Source organism: Epinephelus fuscoguttatus, linkage group LG10 (genome assembly GCF_011397635.1).
Source record: "Epinephelus fuscoguttatus linkage group LG10, E.fuscoguttatus.final_Chr_v1".
In the NCBI taxonomy this organism is placed as follows: Eukaryota; Metazoa; Chordata; class Actinopteri; order Perciformes; family Serranidae; genus Epinephelus; species Epinephelus fuscoguttatus.
Window position 1 is genome coordinate 14,553,706 of NC_064761.1, and position 21,949 is coordinate 14,575,654.

At 39.8% G+C, this 21,949-nt stretch overlaps 1 protein-coding gene across 1 annotated transcript; it reads left to right on the forward strand.

Moving 5' to 3' along the window:
- Positions 1-44: 44 nt before the first annotated feature.
- On the forward strand, positions 45-21,872 carry dnai3 (dynein axonemal intermediate chain 3). The gene is made up of 23 exons (XM_049587927.1): positions 45-111; positions 1,285-1,367; positions 1,482-1,520; positions 5,693-5,877; positions 6,442-6,546; positions 7,061-7,189; positions 7,299-7,498; positions 7,815-7,931; positions 8,344-8,540; positions 9,104-9,222; positions 9,887-9,976; positions 10,272-10,358; positions 11,793-11,912; positions 13,031-13,104; positions 13,232-13,376; positions 13,846-13,945; positions 16,838-16,959; positions 17,131-17,191; positions 18,086-18,216; positions 18,454-18,661; positions 20,173-20,264; positions 20,587-20,703; positions 21,431-21,872. Exons 2-23 carry the CDS (start codon positions 1,307-1,309, stop codon positions 21,569-21,571), a joined length of 2,640 nt encoding a protein of 879 aa, XP_049443884.1. The 5' UTR covers positions 45-111; positions 1,285-1,306; the 3' UTR covers positions 21,572-21,872.
- The last annotated feature ends 77 nt before the right edge of the window (positions 21,873-21,949 follow it).

A 21,949-nucleotide genomic window follows, 5' to 3' on the forward strand; every position in this document is an offset into this window, starting at 1 on the left:
TCGAGTTTCTTTCAATCCTGTAACCCATGGCAACCAAACAGTCCCGCAGATGAGCTAGGAAGAAACAAGCGTGGAGGGGATTACAAGCTAACTACCCTGATTTAACTACCGGTAAAATAAATACTTGTCTCTAAACTATCGCTGTTAGGTTTGGTAGCTGCAGCTCTAGTGGCATATATGCTGTCGTTAACGTTGAAGCAGAGACAATGAACAAACTTTAAAGTTCTTTAACCACAGTGTTGTTTTCATCACTGTTACTCATGCTAAGACAGTTAGCTTGCTAAATTAGCATAGCAAACAAACAGCTAATATACATGCTAGCTGTAAGGTATTGTATATTATGTTATATTAACCATTAGCCTAACGTTAGTTACATTAAAATACTGTAACGTTAAAAGGCATTTATAGATGAATTCACCAAATATATAAAGTAGTGAAAAGTAGTCCCACCTTACAACATTGCTGCTCACAAGTTAATTCATCAGTAATAATAACTAATGAAACATAATAATCTGAGTGGGATCATTCTGCATGTTACTTTGATACTTTAGGCAAGGAAAGTTCATATGGCAACTTTGAACAAGGTTCAAAGTGCTTAACATAAGATATTTAAAGGCCTTAGCAAATCATATGATAAGATATATAAAAGAGGCACAAAGCAATTTATAAAACACATTTATAGGAGTTTAAAATTAAAACACAAAATAGAAAACAAGCATAACTGGAATACAATTGTATAATCACAAGATTAAAAAAAAAACATTGACATTCATTTTGCTGCTGATAATAAGTCATGTTCTTTATGCAGTTGTATTTTAAATTACATTTTCATTGCTAGACTTCATTGTGAAATTGCTACTTTTATCTGAAGCCTGAATACTTCCTTCCCCACTGTGTATCATTAGGTATAACCTGAGCAAGTATCAACTGAAGTACACCATACAAATGTATGTCAAAAATGTATGTTTTCACAGCTAAAGTAAATTTAGATAGGCTTTTTGCTTCTTAACTTGACCTGACTTTTTAACTACACAGGGCAAGTAAAAATGACAGTGCAATACTCTTATACTCCACAAGATGTCGCCTCATGCATTGATAATGATTTTTTGGACACTGCTGCAAGACACTGGTTTGCCACTGTGTGTATTCTGAGTGTGGCTTGAAGTGTGCACTTTCTGATGGTTGGTCAGTGAAATAGCAATGTGTACAAATCAAAAATAGTTTGGTGTCTTGCAAGGAAAAATGTAACAGCATGTTATATGAAAACTTTCTCCCTTTCATTAGGAAGGCTAACCTGGAAGCAAGGATGCCACCCAAGAGACGAAAAAGTGTAACAAGCAGTGCAGGCAGCAAGAGGGGAGGTAAAGGTGAGTGTCTGAATACAAGTATAGTGTTAATGTATTTAAATACATGCATTTTTTGTCTTAGGAGGTGGAGAGACAGTACATAAAATGGTGAACTGACTGTTACTTCCTGTTTAGGCAAAACAATTCAGTCACCTGCAGATGTGGGAAAGCCTGGTAAGAGAAAATTATTCACTTTTTCATGTATTAATTCATGCTGAACTGTAATGCTGGTAAGACAATAATAAATACATTTCATTACTTTAGTATTTATTTAAAACTAGCACATTCACGTTCATATGAGCTTGTAAAAAGAAGTAAACGATGTGCTTGGTGCTCGAAAACTTATTAAACTTTGCACGCACATCAGAATTGGTGAAAAAATTGAAATGTACAGGTTTTGTATGCAGGTGTAATAAAATTGCTCAATAGCGCCCCCTAAATAAAATTCAGTGAAGTTGTCCCTGCCGTACATTTCAGCTAGAGGTATGAAAATTGGAAGGCACAGGTAACGTTCCGAAACATACAAAAACATCTCTGGAGCTATACCCAAAACTCAACAGAAAGTCGGCCATTTTGAATAAACTTTAAATTTTTAGGGCTTTTTTTGCCATTTCTAGGCATTGTTCTTTCACAAATTCCTCTTAGAGATTTTGCAGGATCAATTTGGGCAGTACAATCTAAAGACCTTTGCAATGCTAAATTGCAAAGCTTTTGAGATTTCATCGAGCAGGCCCTATTGAGATGTCAAATTTCCATGTTTCGCCACAGAACAAGAAGTGGTTCGTTATTCCACTGTACACAGTCAAGTCTGCCCCAGACTTTACACGATTGATTGGAGTCCCGGCCTGAAGACGTTTACAAGGCAATGTTGAGCCATAGTCAGTGGGCCACCTGCTGGCAACAGGAAATGACATGTTTTATACTTTGATGTATTGCTCTTCCAAAGTTGCTCAGATCCACCTCAAATTTGGGCAGAAAAGCCTTAAGCCTTAAGCCTAGATGATGCTTTATTGTGAAGATTGTGAGTTTTCTTCTGTATTTCCATGGCAGCATTTTGAATTTTGGTGTTTTGACATGACAGAGGAAGGTGTTATAACTTGATTTTGCATGGGCCAGTCTGCCACAAATTTTTGTTGGATAAGAGTCCAGGACTGAAGACATCGACAACCCCATATTGGCAATTTCTGTATAATTACCTTCATTCATTTGATAGTGTAGGGTCATTTTAATGACCGCTAGTAAATACTATTTATTCATATTCATCTTTGATAATGTAGGGCATCTGAATCTGCCTGACTTTGAAGTAGGAATGTAACAGGCATGGCTGAAACTAATAATCAGAGATGTCTTTAAGGAGCTGGAGAAACTATATGCTTTCCTCTGATGTGATCATGAGTGTACTGTTGCATAGCCTTTGGACATGCTTTCTACACAGCTGTGGGTGCCATTGTCATGGTCTAGTTCACTTTCAACATAGCAGCCCTGAAGACATGCTTTTGGTCAAATGCAGGTCACCAAATGTATCATTTCACCACAGATTACATCATTAGCTCTTGGCGGAGTTAAAAGTAGTGATTTTAAGAGTCCACGGATCCAGATTGGCTCTGTTTTTTACATTTATTCATTCATTTCAACCATTCCAGCTTATACACCCACCAGTATAAGGTCAAGTATGTCAGATCTCCTGAATGAAAACACCCTAAACAGTTTACATTGACCTAAAACCTAACCTCAAAACAAGTCTAAACCCTAACATTTAATAGTTGTCTTGTGGGGACCAACTTTTTGTGGCCCACTGACACAATTGTAAATGTAGGTTTTCTTCACCCATGAACAGGTTTCTCAAGGACATTTATAATATAAGTGGCAGGTAGTCTTATCAGGTGATAAACGCTTATTGTTCAGGCTTAAATTCTTCCGTAGTATAAACAGACATAAAACCAAACATCCATAATTACAGTGTACTCTTGTAACATAAATATCGTACAGTATGCAGTCAAAAAGTGCTAGCCTTGAGTGGATTATGCAAGAGGAAAGAGGCCCGCCAAACTTACAATATCTCTCCAGCGCAGCCTTCAAATGCACTTTAATTACATTCTTTAGGGCTATGGAACATTGCACATCACGCTCTCTTTGTCTCTCAAGCAAATATTTCCCATGAATACAAATGCCATAGTTGACACATAACTGTGTGAAATGAGGGGTGTGAGTTTCCACTACAATGATTTGGCATGAGGCCTAAATGGCGTGAGTGGAAAAGGTTGACACACCCAGCTGGGAAGTGGTTACTTAAGCTGTACTTTAGCATTCCCAGCGTCCCCTCAGCAACCTTGTGGAAAGACTTTGAAGAGAGAGACCGCAAGCAGGATGAAAACTATCATTATGCAGAGCTCTGTTTACTGTAGAATGCCCTGGACTGAGCCTGGCCTTAGATATGGAGGAGTCTGCGTAGATTGTTTATTAGGAAAAACTTTGTTGTGGTGATAGTGCAGCTTTGTAAAGTAACAATCCTAGTTAGATGTCTTTAACAGAGCAATTCATGTCTTGAATTTATGCATTATTGATCTGCCTCTCCAGGAGCATTCCTTCTACAAGTGTTTGGACATTGCGTGTAGGCTGTTCAGAAGGATTGCATGTCATCCTGTGATATTGTAGGGTGGTCCACCCTGCAGGGAGGGGCAGGTGAAGGATCAGAGGCGTTGTTGTGCATTTGATCAGAAAAGTAGTGGCAAGAATCTGGGTCACAGTCCGTAGGCAATGGTGACTTTAGAGCCTGTCCATTGTGTGAATATTGCTTGATATGTAGGGTTTCAGCTCTTAGTTGTGGCATCTTTACATTCTCATACTCACCATGCTTGTATCTCTGTTTACAGCACTGTTTTGTCTTTTTCAACAACCAGCAATGTATGTAACTCTTATTCAGTTCAATTCAATTCAATTCAAAGAACTTTATTTTTCCGTTAGGAACTTCATCTGTGAAGAGCGACAGTGCATATTAAACAAAATAAATACAAATGTAAAAAAATTAAAAAATACAAAAATACAAATACAAATGTTAAAAGGAGAGAAGAACAAACACACACACCCACAAGCATACATATTGATCCCTTTACTTTTTATTACGGGATCTGCAAACCAACAGTTAGCATTGCATGTTGGTGTTTTTAAACCTCTTGGTTTTCCTTCAGTCATGTAAAACTGTCAAAGAAAAAAAATGCAGGTTTTCTATGCAGGACATAATCAAAAATAAACTGTACATATTTTTGCTTATAATTGCGTTACTCTGCCACCATCAGCTGTAAGGATTCATTTTAAGTGATATTTGTCTGATGTCAGGAAAATATCTTTTAGGTGCATGAATACAGCAATTTGTTTTGTACAGTCTGCAGAACAGACAAAACACATAGATGTGACAATGTAATTCCCAGGTCATTATTGTCATTTTCAGCACCATACAGCATCATATCTTCTGGCATTTGACAAAAGCACCTTGAATTATGATTTCACATTGATCCTAAAGTTCAGCTTTTGTATACTTGTATACTCTTATACTCTATATTATTATATTAGGGCTGCAACTAATGGTTTATTTTCATTATGGATTAATCTGTTGATTACTCTCACAGTTAATCAAGTTGTCGTCTATAAAATGTCAAAAAATGTGAAAAATGTTCATCACAATTTCATAGAGCCCAGAGTGACATCTTCAATTTGCTTGTTTTGTCCAACCAACACCCCAAAACCTCTTCTATAGCTTCTCTCTTCATTTGTTAACATAAATGACAAAGAAAAGCAGCAAACTCTCACATTTAAGAAACTGGAACCAGCAAGTGTTTGACTTTTGTTTGCCAAAAAATGACTGAAATGAGAAAATAGTTATCAAAATAGTTGGCGATTAATTTTCTTTCGATCATTACAGCCCTATACTGTATATAGTCGGCAGGAGTGGAGGGAGGGAATATAAATACACACTGTGTTTCTGGGTAAATTCACTAGAGTTTCCTTAATTGGTTGTTTGTTTAAGTTATGCTAATATGGGGCTTTTTGTTTTCAGATTATTCCACTACAATCTGTTTTTAGATGAGCATTGTCTTGCCCATATTTAACTTGTGTAATTATATTTAAAAAAAGGCGTCTTGAAAAGTGACTCAACTGTCAGACAGATGACACTATTATTGACTGATTTACTCAAACATGAATAGAATCCCAATCCCAAAATCCCCCATCTGATGTTCTGACTGAGTGCCCACAAAGTTGGGATGTTTAGGGCAGATCATTTTAATACGTAATTTCCACAGTCTTTTATCTATCCCTTGTCTATATTGATTGTGAACTCTCTCACCAAGGTCATCCTGACGATATCTTCCCCCTGGTCCTGACATCAGTCACCCAGGAGCTCTTTGGTTGCCGTGCCGATGAGGATGTCACAGGGGAGAGCCCTTACAAGCTGCTGAAAAAAGTCGACATCATACAGGACATTAAGACAAGAGCTGCAGTGTCCGATTTCAGCCCTGTGAAGCAGATTGTGCTGGTGAGGCTGATCTATTGTCATACAGATCACTCAGACAATACCCCCAAGACACTGTGATGATACACAGACCCCAAGTTAAGGGCTGTGGGAACAGACAGAGTAACCAGTTTAACCTCATTTCCCCTCTGTCTCTGATCAAGATTAAATGCATGGTAACAACCACTCTTACTTTAAGCATTCATGCCCCTTTTACCACAACACATTACTCTAATGAGACGAGAGAGCGCCTTAAGAGACCCATACAGACGCATCTGTTCTAAGTCCTAAGTAATGTCAACTTCCTCATTTAGGACCCAGCCAAGGCCTGACCTTGGCTCTGATGATGTGTGTGTGGTTCTCTGTCTTTTTTTGTGTTATTAAACTCCACAACATCAGTCTTCATGTCTGAAATCGTCGACCAAATTACTGCTGTACAGTTTCCTTGCGGTTTTCAGAATTAATTCATTCACAGTTATAACTATTTATATGTTTATAATTATATAATACACAACCTTAATTATTTCTTAAGAAACCTTTCATTAAAATAGATCAATGTTATGAATTCTGAATGATTTCATCTTACAGGACTACCCAGAAGATGAGCTCTTGTTGGTCTTTGACAGGGACTTCACCTATGACCAGTGCTTCTACCTGGTCTTGACACCAGAAGCTAAGGACAGAATCCTCAGCGTAAGCAAACAGTAGTTTCAGTTTTTGTAATAATAGTCCCTTTTTTCTTTTGTTTTTACTTTTACTTTTACACTGTCCACTGCTTGGTGTTTTTAAAGTACACGGTCACATTGACAACTAAAATATGTCAGTATGACTAGTTATAAGAATAAATGTCTTAGTTATTTAGCATGAATATTAGCACCAGTGTTTTTATTCTAGGCAGGAATGTTCCCAGTTATTTACTTTCCTTTTATATTGGAGGCATGTACACTATTTTATCACTTAACACTAATGGCTGGTATCAGAGGCCCAGCTTGCTTTGCCAGCTGGCATATTTTCAATGGCTGATAAGAATAAAAAAAAAACTCCCAAAACTACTTCGCTCTATCTACTATCTTGCTCACTTAAGTGTGACTGCCTGGGAAGATTTCACATTTAACTGTCAAAAACAATCTTACTAATTCATCCTCCACTTGATGTTTTTCCTGTTTATTATATTGGATATTTTTGTAATCCTCCATGTGATCTGCAGCCCCCAGAGCTTGAGACACCAGAAGTGTTTGAGAATGAATCCATTAAAACTCCTGAACCAAAGCAATGGATATCTCTTGAAAGTGAGCGAGAAATAGATGAAGAATCTTTCAAAGAATCCAGAGAAAAGGTACTGCAATATATTCAAAGAATGCATGAAGTATGCATGTTAAAACAGATTTTTTTTATCATGCACCCTGTCATTACACTTCTCTATTCTGTCTCCTGTATGTTATCAGCTGTGGTACAAGTTCTCCAGAGTGCGGAGAAAGTTTGGGGCACCAGTATGTTTTTCCGACCGCAACACTGCAGATGCTAAGGATGGCTACCTAGAGTGTGCTTCCTACCAAGACAGCAGATTCAGCATCAAACAGATGCAGAGAGACTGCGGGATGCAGGCTGTTCCCAGACTGCAGAGCAGCAGTGCTCAGACACAGTGGTATGCCAGCAAATCATTACACATGAAATTGATTTGTTCTTCACAGGGGGGAAGCACTTACAGGCTCTGCCAACACCTCACTGCATTAGGAAAATAAGATTTTAACACTGTATGCTATATTACATCTTTTAGTGAGACAAGTATTTTCCTGCAATGCATGCCTATATGCCTTATACTTAGGTGGTGCATATTAATATATAGCCAACATATTAATGAATTAGCATTCATTATATACCATTTTTTCTTTCTTTATTACCTTAATGGGAACTCCATCGCCACAAATTTATTGTGTAATTATTCTCTGTCCACCTTACAGGAAGTTTCAGAGGAATATCTGTACCCAGTACATGCCAAGAGAGTTAAGTGATGAAGAAAAAGAGAACACCCTCCAGTCTGAGAGTCTGAAGAATTTTTGCAACTTAGTGACCCCCAGGTAAAACAAAATATTCTAGAAATTCATGGGGTCTTCTGTATGCTGTCTAGGGAAGTATATATTGTAAAGGCATATGGGTAGTCAACCCAGACTCATATGTTACTGTCTGAGCCTCAGGGTACTCAAACCCATCCATTATTACCACTGCAGGAGCATTAGAATTTTCAGAAGGAATACTTTGAGGACACCTTCATTTTCACGGTGTGTTATATTTTGTGTTGTTATAGTTGCCTTCTCAGCTAGACTTTGTCTTTTAAACGAAAGTTTCAGTGATACGCTGTGATCTTAGACCTTCCTTTGTGCCCAGGTAAGAGATAACAGTTGGAGTGAAATGTTGTACTATGACTATGAAGATAATTGATGGAAGAAATTGAAAAATCATGCACAAGTTTTGCCTACTTTTTTTTTGCAGGGTTCTGCGAGCCCTTCAGCAGGAAGAAATCATGAATGTATTCTTTGATGACTGGGAGGCTCTAGGGACAGCAGCGGAAGACGGTGACTGGTCCGGGAAGGTTTCTGAAAATTTTATGCTTTATCAGGCCTTCACAGACCAGAAGTACACTAAGGACAAGAAAATCAGCAGCGTCAATTGGCACCCTGCTATCTACGGTAAAGTGCAAAATCTCAGTGAGGGAGAAGATTTGTCAAGAAGACATAAAAATATTGACCAAAAAATGTTATCATCCATATCCATAATTTTCCTTAAGTTGAAAAAAATACATAATTTGGATTCAGATGAGTGCAGATTATGGTTTAAATGTCTAGCATTTAGCACCAAATAGCATTTGGTTGTCAAGTGTTGACAAGGATTGTGTTGACTGATGATGACGACAATAAATATAACAAAAATAAATGACAGTCATTCTCCCTGTAATTGAATTATCACTGACAATCCGATTTTAAAGTCTTCACCCAGTGGTCTTCTCTGCTCCTTTCACTGTCATCACCCATAGCACTGATAGAGTAGACGACCAAGATCAGAAATAATAACATCAGTGTTAAAATGTGATCAGTGCAAATAAATGTTATTCAAAGAAGAGGTTAGAGCAGAGCCCCAATTTCTGAATTTAAATCATTTAAAAGAATTTTTAAACATATTTATATGTATTTTCCTGCTGCTGTGTGGTTGGTACATTGTATGGTGTGTTTTTTTTTTGTTGTTGTTGTGGTAGGTCTAATAGCTGTGGCTTTGACAAAAAAAGAGGAGAAGCTGCTGAACGAGTCCAGTACGCCTGCTGTCCAAAACTCTCTCATTCTCTTCTATAGCTTCTCCGACCCCTCCAATCCCCAGGTATGGAAAGTGTATGAAAGACCCTCTGAGTAAATGTGGAGAGTATACAGGCTGGAAAAAAAGATTTAAAAGAGTATATTTCTCTCTTTGTATCTATCTAAGACACTCTGATAACAAATGGCTGGAAGGATTTGCTTTCTACTGTCATTCAAGACCATTATTTGCTTTAGCAGAATTTGAGAAGCTCTATTGATTTGACCCAGGCACTCAATCAATAAACGTGAGCTGCTAAATCACTCAAAAGTAATATGAGTTCTGCATGACGTATGCTATTACTGGTGCATGCGTCATGCTTTGGTTTCACTGTCTACCAAAGCAGTGATCAAAGCAGCAGAACGTGATGTGTGGAGGAAACCAGAGACATTATATGACTGAAATAAATATATTTATTTAGTGTGGTGAGTAAAGTTCTGTAGTTCAGTGTTGCAGCTATTTTTAAACTCAAATTTAAACATGATGCTGAAAAATGACCTCTCTGTAATATCATCCTCTTGGGTCTTTTTCCCCTTATGCCTGATGAAATGGAATCAACCGTAACCTAAACTTTGTATGGAGGGACTAGAATAAATAAATTTGTGGGATGGCAAGCACCAATACATGGGAATGTCACCTTTGAAATATAATATTTCTGTCCTGTGTATATGTGTTTCTGTGTTGTTTGCAGCTGCTGCTCGAGTGCCCAGGTGACATTTTTGCCTTTGAGTTCTGCCCCTCTGATCCTAATATTATCGTTGGCGGCTGCGTGAATGGCCAGGTGTTGACTTTGACTCTGCTCTGCACCTTCAGTTTGCTGCCTCTGCTGCCTTTTCTGTCTTATAGTAGTTATTGTAATTTACTACTTCCCCATGCCCCTAATTTCATTTTAAGGACAAAATCTTAAGTAGACCTTCTGTAATCATATTCTGTACAGTTCCAATGAACTGTTCCCACTCTCTTTTAATAGACATTTGATCATGTTTATTCAAGAGGTTTTTTTTACACTCGGATGTGTATTTTGCACCCGGCTCAGATGTTGGTCAGTAACTGAGTTTGTGTACCTGTTGTCTCAGGTTGTGTTGTGGGACATTTCAGCTCACGTCTCACACTTACAGGGAACACAGTCTGCTAAAAAGGTTTCTGTCAACACTGACATGTTTGTAAGTACCCATATCCTTTCTCTAATGTGCACAATGTTGATACAATAATACCCGGTGTTCTGTGTCTGTGTTGGTGTATTACATGTGGTATCAGTTACCGCTATCCTTTGGCCCGTGATGATGTCAGCTCGGTTTATTCAAGTATGGGTCCTCAGTTTATCAAAGCATGTAGCATATTTGCCGTAAAGACAGGCTGTGCTGTATGACAGAGTGAGATGATGATACGTTGACTCCTGAGTTCTCCTCTCATGCTCACTCTTTCATTAGATGGGAATGCAGTGGCCTGATGGTCCTTTTCAAGCCAGCCACAGCTGTCAAAACTAGTTCCACAAATGTACTAATGCCAGGAGTACATCTCAGTGCAAGTTTATATCATTACAAGACCCTACTGCTAAAGGAAAACAGCCTATTAGGCGCCATACAAACAGCCCAGTCAGATTTAAGTCATCTAACTGAATAAAAAAAACAGATGGAAGACTGAAACATCAAAAAGGGATTCTCTCTCAGCTTAACATCATAGTGCAGTAATATTTTCATAGCATATCCACTCTGTTTAGATGTATTATGTAGAGAAATAAAGAAAAGATGGGGGACAAGAGAGTTAATGATGCGTGATAAAAACCAGGGCTCATATTTAAACCCACAACATGGCAAGTACATTAACTTCCCCACAGCCTGTCGAGACATCCAGACAACAAATATTAAACCAGTTCTGTCCTTTAAAGCTTGACCTCCACTGACATCTTCCCCTTGGCTGCTGTATTTCAATAGACATATATGCCCCCATCATCCAGTACCCATTTGCTTTGTGTGCTTTTATTGCCTCTACAGTGGAACAGCTGCCTCCATCCCCATCCTCACTCCTTCCTTCTCTTTTGCTTTCCCCCACCCTCCGTACCTCCGTCTATTCTCTTTGTCCTTGTTTGCTCTTCATTCCCCAGAGTCAACAGCATCAGCTCGCATACTCCAGCTGTTACACAAGCCCTCCATCCTCCACCGTAGTTTGTCCCCATAGCAGATAACAAGCAAATCAGATCACTGCCCTCCCTTGTGTTTGCAGTGTCAACAATGGCTGTTGTATCTGCTAAAAGGCTTTATTTCGATGTTGAGTGCTGTGAAAGCTGCGCTACGCCACCACCTGTTGCTAGCTTATCAGATAAACGAAGAATTAAAATCCTCCTGTATAGATCTCTGTTCTGCAGCAAAGCCAAATGCAGGTGCACAGTGTTACTGAAAATAATCCTTTGTTGCAGATTCTGTGCGTGTCTTAAGATTAAGGCACAATCTTTGGAATTTTGAGTTGCAGTATACATAAGTTGTTATGCGGACCATTTTAGGATGGCTCTTCACCACCATGTTAAGTCTTTGTATTATTTCAGAAATTGTCAGAGCTCACTGTACATGCTGTCCCTTTTGTGTCTGACCTCCCACCAGGAGCTCGATGGAAACAAAGAGAATAAGACTCCTGTCGTGCGTTACTGTGCCGTGTCTGCAGTACAGAGCAGCAACAAAGCACCAATTACTGATGTGCAGTGGCTGCCACCAACATTTGAGGTACACAGGACTGAAGGGCAGAGGGGTTTGAAGGTGCAACAACTGCAGATCTGACATTAATAGGCTGATCACATGCATTGGGTAGATCCCGGATCCCGTCGCAAGGTTAATCACTTCATTTGGCCTATCTTGCATTATAAAAGGTGCATTGTGTGACTGCACAGCAAAACATTCTTAATGTTTTTGTGATCTCAAGCTTCTTTTATCATATCTAAAATAAACACTGGCATAGTTTCCAACATACCAAAGGCAACTAAAGTGAATTTTAATCTTTCACAGCTAAGTCTGAAATTGATAATAAAACAATAAACTCTTATAGGGCCAGGTCTCTTATTGTTCTTATATTTATATCTAGTTTTGGAACATTGACCGAGTTAGTGTGACTAAGGTTAAAAGCCACTTGAGAGTAAACAAGTCTAACAGGAGGTAAGGCAGCAGAGGGCATACGGAAGTAGTCAGGGCAGAAAAAAAGTTTATAAGGGGTTGTAATGCATCATATTAAAGATACAATAATATAAACTACAACATTTAACAGGAAGGTATGGAAGGATTACATTGTTTTAGAGAACAAACTTTACTTTACACCTCCGCTGCTACAAAATATTGAATATTTATTATTGCCTCAAGATATTTTTGTACTGTTAAAAATGTGCTGACCTTAAATGATATTATATGAAATGATATATATGCTGCAGTGACACTTTGGTGTTTGGTCTGTAACCCAGCACAAGTGATAACTGTGAAATGTAATGGTGGCAGCCATAAAATACAGTATCAATGAACTAAGGTCTTATACGGATGCACTACATTATCACAGAACTTAAGTAAGTTGCTCAGTGTTTCTAAAATCTTCTTCATGAAACAATTAATACAATATAATTTTGGTTTCTTATTGGTGCCTATCCCTCATGTCTGTATAGCTGACTGTCATAAATCTTGACAGGCGCTGGCACTCATCTGGATAAGTAAAATAAGGCAATCATCAAAGTGCCCCCGAGGGCACATTAGCCTCCCATATATCTTCAGGAACCTTTTCCACTACTATCGGCTTTAAAACTGAGCCTGACAGACATTTGTTGATTTTGTGACTCTCTCTCTCTCTCTCTCTCTCTGATTAGGTGACGAGGACGGGCGTACCAGTGGAGAACAAGCATAACATTTCTGTCCAGATTGTCACATGCTCCCGTGACTGGTAGGTCTTATACAGAGATATGTTTGATTTAAATGTTAAATCAGTCAGCCAGTATTCACCGTGTGCATGTTTAGTTTTTGTTCATTTTTCAGGTTGATGTTTACTTTTCATGTGTCTCCCTCTACAGCGACATAATGTTTTGGGATGTGCGAATGTCAAGACTGTTGAGCCAGTCAGCATCAGAGAGGAAACAGAGTGTGGATCAGAAGAAACCTAACATTGTCCCTGACACTTTCAAACACCTGGACCAGACATGGAAACCTCTGTTCAGGGTACTTATGCAGTTTCTTCTGCAAATCTAAAAATGAGGCTGTATACACATTGTGATAGTGTACAGTAAACCAAATGGCTGTTGTGTTCAGTAGACGACATTGAGTCCACCAATACTGGCAGGAAATTATTTCACTTGCAAATAGAACTCTGTAAAAAATAGTAATAATATTAATAAATTCATGTAACTGTATGAACACACCTGCATCATATATAACCATTTAGGAGGATTTAGGAGAACAGGCTTTGAGTTTGAATAATTTCCCAAAGTACTCACAAGTTAAACCACAATGTGAATACAGCATTGTGTCTGTGTAATTATGTATATATTTCTATGTATTTAAACTCATTTAAGCTCATTTATGCTTTTTAGTGTGTAGTTTCTTGAACATAGTCCTTGAATTTGATTAAAATAAGGCTTTGTCAGTTGTTCAGATGTCAAAAGTTGTCTTCTTCTCTGTCACGTGTCAGGTTTCCCTTCCAATGATTGATAGCAGTGGAGAATACACTCCTCGGAAGTTCAGCCTGGAACACTACACTGGTAATGGTAATAACACAGGCAGAACCACAGGTAAGGAAAGGTAAGCCCTTCAGGCTGGCTTTGTCTATTTGTTGCTGTCTGTTACATTGCCTCTCCCTCATTCACACAAATTAGCATTACCTCGCTACAATAATGTGTACTGTAAATACTGTCTGGGGTTATAGTTGGATGCAAAGCACCTCACAAAAGTGGGTTATAACTGTCACACACACTCAATCCCTGTTAGAAAGCAACAGATTGTTTGGTCATTTTACACAGAGAAACCTGGATACAAAATGTGATAAAGCACTTCAAAAGCTCGAAGTGTTAAACACAAATATCAAAATACACAAATACACTGCGCACTGTTAGTAAATCAGTTTGTACATTTTTTTGCACGTGCAATGAGTTTGCACATTTTTATACGCGCAAACCTTTAGTAGATCCGGCCCTTAGAGCAGTGATAAAATATATAAAAAGCTGCAGTTATAAAACTCTTTGTCAGTGGCACGTGTCAAAAGAAGAAGCTATTACTTTGCTTGCCTCAAGATGGCACACAGGGTGTCTGCACCTGGTTTTGCATGCTTTGGGCGAGTTGTCCGATTTTTCATTTTACTCTTTAAAACATAACAGGTGAGAGGAAAGCTTATTGTGAAGGTAAACAATTCACAAAATCTGTAGATTCTGTATCTTTGACCCTGTCCACCCTTAGTTTCAAAATGCCTCGTGGGTGACCAGATCAAGTGGTCAGTACTAAACATGAGTTTAAAAGACCACCAAGATGCATTATGATTCGATCACTCAACCCACTTGTCAGGGTGGTCTCTGACACATTTGACCACATACTGTGTCTTTTGAGGTGTAAAAGCTCATGATGCTTTCTTGACAACGACATAACAGGAAACTATGTCATCTATGCAGGACATGGTGGTTGTTTTGGCGACAGTAACTGCTCTGTAACTTGCCCTTTTTTCAACAAGTTGGATGAAGTATTGCGTAACTGTCAATCGTTATATGCCCTATGGATGGAGACATGTTGGAATCTGCTGAGAGCAATATCTCCAACTGTACCTACTGGCCAAAGTGTGGACATAATAACGTGGCCTTTTGACCTACTAGCAGAAATGATGTAGGCAGTCACAAAATCTGAATGCAAGTGGTCAGCTGGAACGCTATGATAGACCCATGTGTGAACAGCGATGTGTCTCAGCTGTCCACTTGTGTTCAGATCACCAAAATGCATTTTAAAACCATTGTAAACAGGGTCTTTATGTGTTAAAAACAATTGAGGACATCAAACTGTGAAATAACAAACATAAATACCCCATGTCTAATAGTTCTTAAAAGTGTGTGCACTTGTGTGTGATTTTTTTGGGGGAGATCTTGGATTCTTTCATTCTGCTTTGGATGGTTGACCACAGTGATCAGTGGGGCAGGGTTCATTCAGCCCTCAGGTTCTCTTGTTCTCCGTCTGTCTCCGTCTTCTCTCCGGTTTCATAGCACTTTATTAAGTGATACTTCCAAAACAAGGCCCTCATAGTTGCAGAGCATTAGCCTTGCTGACTGTCAGCTCTTTGCAATATGCTGCTCAGGCTCCTTTAGGGCCAGAAGATGATCGTGTGTGTCCTGGCTGGTCAAGAAGAGACCTGTCTTTGTCTGGCTGAAGGTCTGCTTCCATAAACACAGCTTTGGTGGCTGGCGGTTATAGAATTAATATGTTCACTAACTGAGGCAATAAATCTGCTGCAGCCCTCAGGCGGTCTGTTATTAAAGTTTTAATGAATCCCTGAGTGATTAATACTTTGCTACTGAAGGTGTTTGACTCACATTGATTGAGTCTACACCATCTGCCTCTGAGCTCCATATTCAGCACTTTGTTCTGTGCCTTTTGCCCTCTTTGATACTGGAGTCGCTTGCACTTAGAGTAGTGGCCACTGTAGGAAAGCTCCACCCTGCCCTGCAACAGTACCACCATGGTTTTTCCACACCAAGTTTTCGCAAGCAAACCTCTCATGGGGATTAAGCAACAGTTAAGCAGCAGTGCAGTGTGGTGAAAGTGAAACAATGTCTACATCTGTTGCTGTGCTGTATCGTCTGTCTCGTATCTTTACACACATCTTAACCGGGGGAAAGTGGATTTAGAAGATGTGTGATTGGGTAATCTGATCTGACCTTCAAGGGCTAATCCAACAGGGTAAGGCTGAGACTTGATTGGGAGCGGTCTGCTGATAAGGGGGTGTGAACAGATAGTCCTGTACTGTCTCTGACAGACAGTCAGGCTTTTGTGATGGAAAAGGCCTCCGCCATCACTACCACCCCTGCCTATCTCAGCCCTCCCACCCTTCTCCCTTACTGTCCCCCTTCTTGCCACAACCCTTACTCTCACCTCCACCTCCTTTCTTTCCCACTCCCCTCATATTGACTCTTACCAACCCATTCACCCCAGCTGTACCCCTCCCCACCTTCGTCTCTTTTGTCCCTCTGTCGTCTTGTTCGTGGTCAGGTTACAGAGCAGACTGCACCAATGCCACTGTTCAATCACTCTTAAATTGTAGATGTTTTTAATGTTTCTAGTCTTTCTTTCCTCATAAGTCGTGGTGTTTTTATACTTTTGTCTATTGTTCTTCCCTCTTTGTTGTGTTTTTGTTTGGTTTTGGAATTTAACTTTGAAAAAAAAAGACCCAAAATAGCTGCATGTTAGCCAGGTGTGATCCATTTAACTAATGCAAAAAAAAATTAAAAAAAAAATAATAATAGTTTTCTGTGATTTTGTTTAAATATCGTAGGCACTTGTATTCTGAAGAGTTTCCTACAGTGTACTGTCTGTAAGAAGGGCCATGGTACCTCTTGACTGGCAGAAAAAGGTCCATGAATGAAAAAAAAAAGTATACGTTGAACTTTTAACCTTACTTCGACACTCTCCCTCGCTGTTTCCCCTGACAGACGAGGTTAATGAAAATGATAGCTCAGAGGTCATCCCAGACTACAGCCGGCTCAGAGTGCCTTCGGCTACAACACTCACAGCTCTGGAAGACGTCAATACCAAACTCTGTATTGGAACACAGGTAAACATCCCAGCAAATAAAATCAACAACAATGAGCAGTATTTTACTTCAACACCGACCTGTTGAATCAACTTAATAACAGAGCTGAAAATAAAATGTATGTAAAATGCGTGCAGGTTTATTCTGTGTTCCCTTTAACATGTTTCATGATGTGCATGTTTTTACTGCCAGGATGGGAAGATTGTTTACACTGACTGGAAACTGGTGAAGGACGACTCTGGACGGCTGCATAGTGAGTATTCAGATTTGCGTTATCAAAGTGGGTTTAAAGCATTGACTGTTTTAAAAGAAGTGGATGTAGCCACTGTGGTGTAACCCATTGGTTTATGGACTATCATTTTGAAGCCTAGAGTTTAGCATTTTGGCTGATGGCATCTTGTTTTGTTTTTTTAACTGGAAGTGACCATCTTTAGATGAATGGTTCGAGCTGAGGAGGATACCCATTGCTATGCCTTTATCCTCATTAACAGGTTGCCACGGTAGCGACTTGTCAATTGTAAGATAGTCACGCCCTTAAGCATACCCTCCTTTATTGTCTATTTAACTTTAAATGTGACCATAATTTAAAAAATACACAACATGCTGTATTAAAAAAGGCTTGAAACTAGCGATTGGGCCCATGAACTCATCAGGAAAATGTTTTCTGAGGTAATAAATCAAGTGAGTAGGGTCATTTTCGCACTTCTTTTGTAATCAGTGGAGTCGCCCTCTGCTTGCCATTAGAAAGAATGCATGTTTAAGGCACTTCCACATTGGCTTCATTTTTCAGACCCATAGGCCAAATCCACTTCTTTTATACAGTCTATGGTTTAAGGAAACATAAGCTCATTAACTGCTGGATATTCTTCAAAGCAGATTGTTATCCCCAGTAAAAATAGTAAGAAGCCATTGAGAGTAATAAATTTGATCATTAAAAACTAATTATTGGAATTTATTTTAACGGCTGTCACGGTAAGTCAACTCTTTGGTTTGGCAGCTGTGCTGAATGTAACCACTGTTATAAATAAGTCATAATTTACATGGAGGACACAGAGGGTTAATTGCTCCTTGTATTGCCCTTCTGTGGAAGCAAATTACTGTCGGATATAACAGCACACCTTCTCTTCCTGTCTCCTCTGTCTTTCAGGTGCCAAGCCCCTCCACTGCTTTAGCATTCATCACTGGCAGGTGAATACGGTACAGAGGTCGCCCTTCTTCAAAGATATTATTTTGACAACGGGAAGCTGGGACTTTGCCATCTGGAAGGAAGGATTCATGGTAAGAATACCTGTGGATTTAATTACAATGGCAGAAATCATTGCAACCAGCTAAAATTATACCCATGTTGTTAGTAAGAGTAAGTTGTAAAAAAAAAAAGAATAAACACAAAATCCCAGACTTGTAACATAATCAGTCCTATAATCCATTATGAAGTACACACCAAAATGAAAATACATGTTTACCTTGTAACAAGCTACTGACTCTGTTTGACTCCTTGTAAACTTCGACATCCAGGATGGTCCCATCGTGCTGTCACCAAGGTGTGAGCAGGAGTGCACTGTGGGATGCTGGTCCTTGTCCCGGCCTGCTGTTTTCTTCATTGGGAGAGAGGATGGCAGCATTGAGGTGTGGAACCTGCTGGAAAAGACCAGTGAACCTTTGCAGGTCATCACGCACATCACAAATGCCAAGATTACCTGTATCAAACCCTGGACTGCCTCCCGTAAGTTCTCCACCTATCTGATGCACAACACACATGTGGCTCCATTAAGAAGGTATTCACTTGTTGGCACACTATATATCAATCAAACTTCATTTGAATAGCCACTTTCACGTGCTTTGCAGGTTACTGACAAGCTGGTAATAACAGAGAAAATGAAAAAAGTAAACCAAATTGAGATAAAAATGATGAAGATGTAGTAACTGAGCCAATAAAACAGACACAATAGACACAAAGAATAACAACACAGTAAATAAAAGACACAATTAAACAGGGAGTAAAACATTTTAAAGCATGAATGCAATGAAAAATTAAATTAAATAAACAGTAGCCATAAAACATACTCTCTGCTGCTCACCTGGAAACTCTTTCTGCTGCATATGTTCACATATGGGGCTCTAGTTTCCCAGCGCAGCGCAAGTGGCACAGGGTGGCGAACCCCGTGCAGAGCTAGTTTTGAGCAGCGCAACCCGAGGCACACTCAGTTTGGTAGTTTGGCAGACCGAGGTGCACTGAGATGGGTGTGGCGGCGCAGCAGGGGGAGGTGTCGACAGATCCAGCTTGGCGCAGTGACAGTTTCGTGCCAAAAGGCTTCGCCAAAGGTGCACTAAAAGCTCGCCATCTGAAACCAGGTCTACTGTCAGCGCAGAGGGAGCGCAGCCGGTGTAAGCCGAAGTTTGGCTGACCGGCGGACAGTGCGCACACGTCACCAAAACCTCACAGGCAGGTTTCCAGAATATCAGGCACATTAACGATGCAATAAATAGCCACAAAACCACTATTCAGTACAACTATCTGCAATCAGCACATAAATGTATCTCTATATCGACTGTCCCGTCACATGTGATCAAAGGGGATTGGCACCGTTTGGCACGCGTAATGGAACTAATGAGTTCATATCCCTCTCAGCCAACCACAAACAGCCACAGCATCAGATAGGCAGTATATATTCAGCATCTGTCATCTTAGAAAAGTCAAAAGAAAAGAAACAGAGTGAGACTGCGAGAGAGAAAGTTCCGTATATTCGGATACTGCGAGCTTGGACCTCCCGGACCAAAACATAAGTTTCCTCCTGGGAGAAGTTTGGCTGTCTGACGCTGCTGCTCTCTTCTGCCATGGCGAATTGAGTAAACTCTCATTACGCCTTTGCGCGGCGCATTTAAGGGCGAGGAGAGGGGCTCATTTGATTGGTGTGATGTGTGTAAAACCCACTCCACGCCTCTCTCGTCTTTCCGACTTGCGCCGGTAGGAGGGACGGAGGTGGGAAAGAGGAGTAGCTGCGCAAGTGCGCACGGTGTGCCAAACTTACAAAATCCGCCTGGCCACACCCAGTTGGCAAAGCGCAGGTGCGCTGTGCCCCCGCCGCGCCCGGTCTATGAAACTAGAGTCCATAGACTGTGCCTGCTTCTCTCCTTTTGTTTTATTTATATTTTCACAGCCTTGGTGATAAGGTTCTTCTTGTTAGATTATTTGAGCAATAAAGTTCATTACTGGATTTTTTATTGCACATACAGCCAAGCAGCACTTCCTGGCTGTGACTGATGACCTTGGAATGGTTCGTGTTTTGGAAATCCTGAAGTCACTTTACATTCCCTCCAGGAGCGAGGTAAGACAGTCCAACTGTCTCCTCTGTTCTCACTTTAAAGACTGTTGTTTCCTCATTGTTTTGCAAAAAAGAAATAATGCACCCTTGGTCAAGGTTGAAAAACAGAAGTAACTAATGCAGTGCTGCAGCATGTGGACGCTGCTGCTTCACTGAATTGATTTTAAGTTTATAAGGGATTCTAGTAATGCACGTTCTGGTTTAATGATCACCAGACTTAAAGTGTTTAGAGAGAAACTATCATTATGGGTTACTGTGTTATCAGTCAAGAGTTGATTTCATGGCTGCCTGCTAACAAGTGTCTTTCTCTCTTGTCTGTTTGCAGACTCTGAATGTGAAGAAATACTTTGAGCTGGAGGAGGACAGATTGAAGCATTTTTTGGAGAAGGAGGAACTGTCAGCAAAACAGAAGAAGGAAGCTGGAGAACCCAAGAAGTGGACGGTGAGCTGTGGAGTCTGACTGTGGAAAGAATGTACAGACCCTGTGCTCTACCATCAATATTTACCGTCAAAGTGGCCTCGAATGAGACCTTGTGTCCTCAGCTAGACTAACCTCACTGACAGACACTGCTTTTTGCAAAGTCCTCTGACTATACAGTGAGACCTACAAATGATTTTTTAGTTTTTGGGTTTTTTTGCCCAGTTAAAAGTGTGTACACCGACTTGACCCAGGAAAAACAGGAGTAGGCCTTCCCTCTCTCTTTATCTGTCTCCTCTGTTGTAGTCTCTCTTCTTCTCTTTCCCTCTCTGTCCCCTCATGTTTAATTCAGTCAGATTGTTATTTGATCCGGGGCATAGGGGAGAGTGTAGCTATTGACAGCCAGTGGCTGGCAGTCTGCTAAGTATAGAAGCTAAATCTTTCGGTGGCTAAATGTGAATCTGGATGGCAGGTATGAAAGCAGATGAAGTTTTATTTTGTCTCGTGTCTGTTTGTATTTGTGGATGTTCTTTTTGTTGCTCCCACAATCAGCCACAGTCTCACATATATGCTGTTATATTCACTTCCAGACCTTCTCATCAAGGACAAGACACCTGGTAGTGATTAGAAATGAAATTTCAAATTGATTACAGAGAGAGAAAATAGATTTTTGATAAGGAGAAGTTTTAAAGTTCCCTATAGTTGGCTACATGTTGTTGATGACTAACTCCTCTTTGATGTTTGTCTCCAGGAAGCCGACAAGCCAATCATATCTCTGGAGGAGATTGATAAGGTGAACATGAAGAAGTACAATGATTGCCAGATGCTAGAGGAAAGCATCCTGAAGGGCATGGGCCTGTGGCAAGCTACTGCCGACACACAAGATACCTGATATCACACACACATCTGCACATTTTGTATTTGATGTAAAACAGGTTTTATCATTTTATTTATTTCCATTTTAATTTGATTGCCTCATCTAATGTTATTTTGAAGAAAACACAATCTTTTGACATTTTTGTTTAATATTCCCACATTAGTAATTTTGTTGCTGTTTTCACAATACTTGTCATAACGTCTAATGTATTAATGTATTATTTTTATTAAACTGTGAGAACACTAAACAGAAATTGATTCTGCCATTGACATTCAAACTGCTTTTGGGTTGGTGCTTCAGGGTCAAACACAGATTTTTTTTTTTTCCACCCATCTGAGATCTAGTTACTGGGTAATGCCATCCATTTGCCCCCTCCTCACCACCGCTCCCTGA

Excerpts from the sequence above, each read along its gene's own strand:
- dnai3 (XM_049587927.1), top strand. The coding sequence starts at position 1,307 with ATGCCACCCAAGAGACGAAAAAGTGTAACAAGCAGTGCAGGCAGCAAG. Across the intron at positions 9,977-10,271 it reads GCGGCTGCGTGAATGGCCAG|GTTGTGTTGTGGGACATTTC; the intron begins GTGTTGACTTTG and ends CTGTTGTCTCAG. Across the intron at positions 20,704-21,430 it reads GAGAACCCAAGAAGTGGACG|GAAGCCGACAAGCCAATCAT; the intron begins GTGAGCTGTGGA and ends GTTTGTCTCCAG.